Source organism: Hevea brasiliensis, chromosome 14, assembly GCF_030052815.1.
Source record: "Hevea brasiliensis isolate MT/VB/25A 57/8 chromosome 14, ASM3005281v1, whole genome shotgun sequence".
In the NCBI taxonomy this organism is placed as follows: Eukaryota; Viridiplantae; Streptophyta; class Magnoliopsida; order Malpighiales; family Euphorbiaceae; genus Hevea; species Hevea brasiliensis.
In genome coordinates, this window is record NC_079506.1 from 6,122,193 (window position 1) to 6,126,216 (window position 4,024).

General features: G+C 30.9%; 1 protein-coding gene across 1 annotated transcript; it reads left to right on the forward strand.

Annotated features, from left to right (window-relative positions):
- The first annotated feature begins 1,759 nt into the window (after positions 1–1,759).
- Positions 1,760–3,175, forward strand: LOC131172540 (uncharacterized). Its single transcript, XM_058133523.1, has one exon. The coding sequence runs from the start codon at positions 1,760–1,762 to the stop codon at positions 3,173–3,175; it is 1,416 nt and encodes a 471-aa protein (XP_057989506.1).
- The last annotated feature ends 849 nt before the right edge of the window (positions 3,176–4,024 follow it).

Consider the following 4,024-nt stretch of genomic DNA (forward strand, 5'->3'; position numbering starts at 1 on the left):
GCTTTTTTTTCTCGGATTACTTCTTTACCCATGGTATCTGCACTCGATAATATTAATATTAAAAAAATTATGATTTAATCTTACAAAATAAAATAAATTTCTTAAAATGCCACATAAGAACCCTTTTTGCAATACTCCTAAATTGTTTTGATATCTCATCAGTTTCTTTTTGAGTAATTCTCTCAATTACAAGCGTTATAGTCTTTTAAAAGATCAGATTTAAAATTGATTAACAATAATCCTGAATAAATAGATAAATTTTTGTAGAAAATATAAAAACAATAGCCACAAAGAGAAAGTTGACAACTACATTGGGAAATCAACAATATCAGTACCTACAAAGCAAGATGCAAAAACTTGTAAAATTGAATACTGACCTAGAATTGCATACAACTGCACAATTCTTTTTTTATTTTCAAGGTTTTCATATTTTGTTTCGATCTAAAATTACATAAAGACAGAGAATTAAAAATTAATGTTTAAATAAGATTGAAGTTTATTTTATAATATAATTCTATTGTAATTTGAAAGTAATATAAATATATTCTAAAACATGAAATTAAACAAAAGGCTAAAAGTTTTGATAAACAGATAAATATTTTTTTTCTTGAAATAGAATTTTTTTTTTTTTTTTATGAATAATGAAATATTTACAAATTTTTATTTGAATAGAAGTCTAAGTCTAAAATAAAATTTCCTAAAAAAAGTGAAATAAATTAAAAAAAAAAGAGTTAGAAAATAAAATGAAAATAGATTTTTTTTTTTTTTTAAAACTTTCCTACCTTACTGAGGAAATTTTTTGAACTTATATTCATCTAAAAAAAATTACTTAAAATAAGTATTCAAAATTTTATTTTGAAAAGCTGTTTACCGTATTATTCAACAAAAATAACTTAAATTTTGTTGTTAAACGGATTTTTATTAATTTGTTTATCATCATAGTTAATATAAAAAGGGAAAAAAAATTATTCCTACAAGTCTACATTCTCATCTTAATATTTAAAAATAATTATCAAAAAAATTGCCTTTTTTTGTAAAAGATTGTCTACTATATACTATTATTAATTAATATTAAAAATAAATTCTTGTTATGTAATAATAATATTATTAAAAATTAATAAAGAATTAAACTTAATTGATTGAAAATTAATATATCTTAAGTAAAATAAAAATATCATAAAATTAAAAAAATAAAAAAAAATAATCAAAAAACTCTATATATGGTTTTTGGAATTTAATAGAATTTTCATATAGTAATGTTTAAATGGGCTTATAAGTGTTTGATATTGGGTTTGTATAAGATTGTGGCCAATTGAATTACACAAATATAATAAAGATAAATATTATCTGATAGATTCTAAAAAAAAAAAAAAATCTAATGGTTAATCATAAAGAAAAAAAAGTGTAATATTGATAAATGTTACTAAAACTCAAAATTAGAGATATAAAAAGAGTGAGGTATTCTTTTTTTTTTTTTTAATTAATGACAATGTTTTATTTGTTTTATTATAAATAAAACAAAAAGGTTTTTTTTTTTTTTTTGTTTTATTTGATTGCGTTCTAAAACGAGTTTCCTGTTTGTTTTCTGAACTCCATTGCAACCTTATCCCAGAACCATTTCCTATTCCAGCCACTATAAATGAATCAATAAGCATTGCAGTACTTAATAGGGAAGCATACATATTTCTTTCTCATCAAAGAACCTTTAATATTAACAAAGGTGTTTTCCTTTTTTGAAAGCGAACAGTGACAATTCAATATGGCACTTAAGCTTCCACAGTTCGCGGTGATTACTACAAAATCTCTTCAAGGACGCTACGCACATTACATGACTGAAAACGAGGAGCCGCGTGGTTATGTGAACTGTAGGGAAGAGGATATCTTTAGCCCATTCGTCAAGATTGAGCTTGAGAGAAAAAACATCGACAGAAAGTATGTGCACTTACGATTTTGTTGCGGCAATAAATACTGGGCGCGGCGTGGGCAAGGATCAAGCACAAATGATATGCGGATTTTTGCCAGCTCCAACCAACCGGAGGCAGATACATCCAAATGGTCATGTACGTTGTTTGAGCCAATTTCGCATAGTGATGGCTACTTCCACTTGATTCACGTTCACAGCGGAAAGCGGCTGCGAATAAGTGCATCGACTCCTGCACGCCTTTATGTAGATGACAATGATAGAGGTACCTCAGATGCTTTCTATGATTTCAGTTTTATCGATTGGGATACATTAGTGATATTGCCCAAGCATGTAGCATTTAAAGGCGACAATGGCAAGTATCTCAAAGCTATCAGGTTCGGGAGCCATGAGTACCTGCAATTCTCATCCGATGATGGCAATGAGGAGGCAACGGCCTACGAGGTCACCAATAATCCGGACGGACATATTCGCATCTGGTCTAAAGTTTATGGCAAGTTTTGGAGACTAAGTCCTAGTTGGATATGGGTAGATTCTACTGACACTGGTGGCTCAAACGTTGACACTTTGTTTTGGCCGCTCAAAGTTAACGATAATACCATCGCTCTTCGCAATGCAGGTAATGAGAGATTATGTAAACGTCTTACAACCGAGGGAAAGACAGATTGTCTTAATGCTGCGGTTTCCACCATTACCACAGAAGCAAGATTGCAGGTGCAAGAACTTGTTCTTGAAAGACACCTCTATGATGTTGTATACCGCATGGAGGATGCTCGGATATTTGATGAGAGACCTTTCGTAGCAGGCACTGGCACTGCTAGTAATAACACAGAAGAAGCATCAGAGTATACTATCAAAGTTTCGTATGAAGATAAGAGCTCTTACACTTTTAGCAACAGTCTCTCCATAATGACAGGCGTCAGAACCACCATCCAAACTGGTCTTCCATGCATATTTGAAGGAAAGATTGGAGTCACTGCTGAGGTAACCAACTCGTTGGAGTGGAATAGAACGACCAAGGAAACAAAAAAAGCAGAGGCTGCATATAAAGTTGTTGTGCCATCAATGAGCAGTGTTAGAGTTGATTATGTGGCAACACGGGGCACATGTAATGTTCCTTTCTCCTACACTCAGCGAGACAGGCGTTCTACTGATGGGAGTTTTGATATTAGGCAACATGTTGATGGTGTTTATTCTGGCGTCAATTGTTACAGCTTCCACTTCGAGCAAACTAATCCTACACGTCTGGCTTGAAGTAACGCATGATAAGTGTTCAATAAATATGTATGTACTAAACTTTTTCCTTGCTTATTGGGTAGTTCTGTCTTGGTTTGTTTTAGGTTGTATCTTTAGCTTATCTTAGTTTGCAAGTTCTCTTTTGAGGGGTTTTTTCATCACCTCTTGTAGTTACCTTTACTTGGTGCTGCAATTGGTGGTTTTTCCCCTACTTATTTTAATAAAATTCAGTTGCTCGTCAATATATATATATATATATATATACTAAATGGGGATATTAATTTTTCTTTTAGGGGTGTTTTGGGTATTGTGATTGCTTTTGACTGTTAGATAAGGAAGAGTGACTATGTTGCCTCTAGGGCGCTGTTATTGTCATGTTTGTTTTCTTGAGTTGGGTGGGTTTCGTACCTCTTTCTTTGTTGTTGTGTTTGTGTTTCTAATTCATGTTTTTCCGTCAGGTACAATGTTAATAAAATTAATTAGTTATTATTAAAAAAGAAGTATCTTATAAATTATAACCATAGTTTATATACTTTGTGGTAGATGAAATTAGTGTTAAAAATTCCCACAAAAAAAAAAAAAGAAAAAAAAATCTCTGTAATGCAATTGGTGCGATTATCACATCCGACTTATCAATAATTATTCAGTGAAATCAATTTGCTATGTCAATATGCAACAAATAATTACAATTAAATAATTATTTACTATTTTTGTGACGCCCCTTACCTGTCTACAGTATAGCCGAGCAAGAAGTGCCACATTCGGTGCTGGAGCACCCTATCTTGTTTTATTATATCTATTGTAAACTTTTGATGTCATTTAAAACATGTATTCTATGTGTAGAAATTTTTTTTTTTATATCTTATT

What these genes read in the sequence shown, in the direction of transcription:
- LOC131172540 (XM_058133523.1), top strand. Translation starts at nt 1,760, where the DNA reads ATGGCACTTAAGCTTCCACAGTTCGCGGTGATTACTACAAAATCTCTT.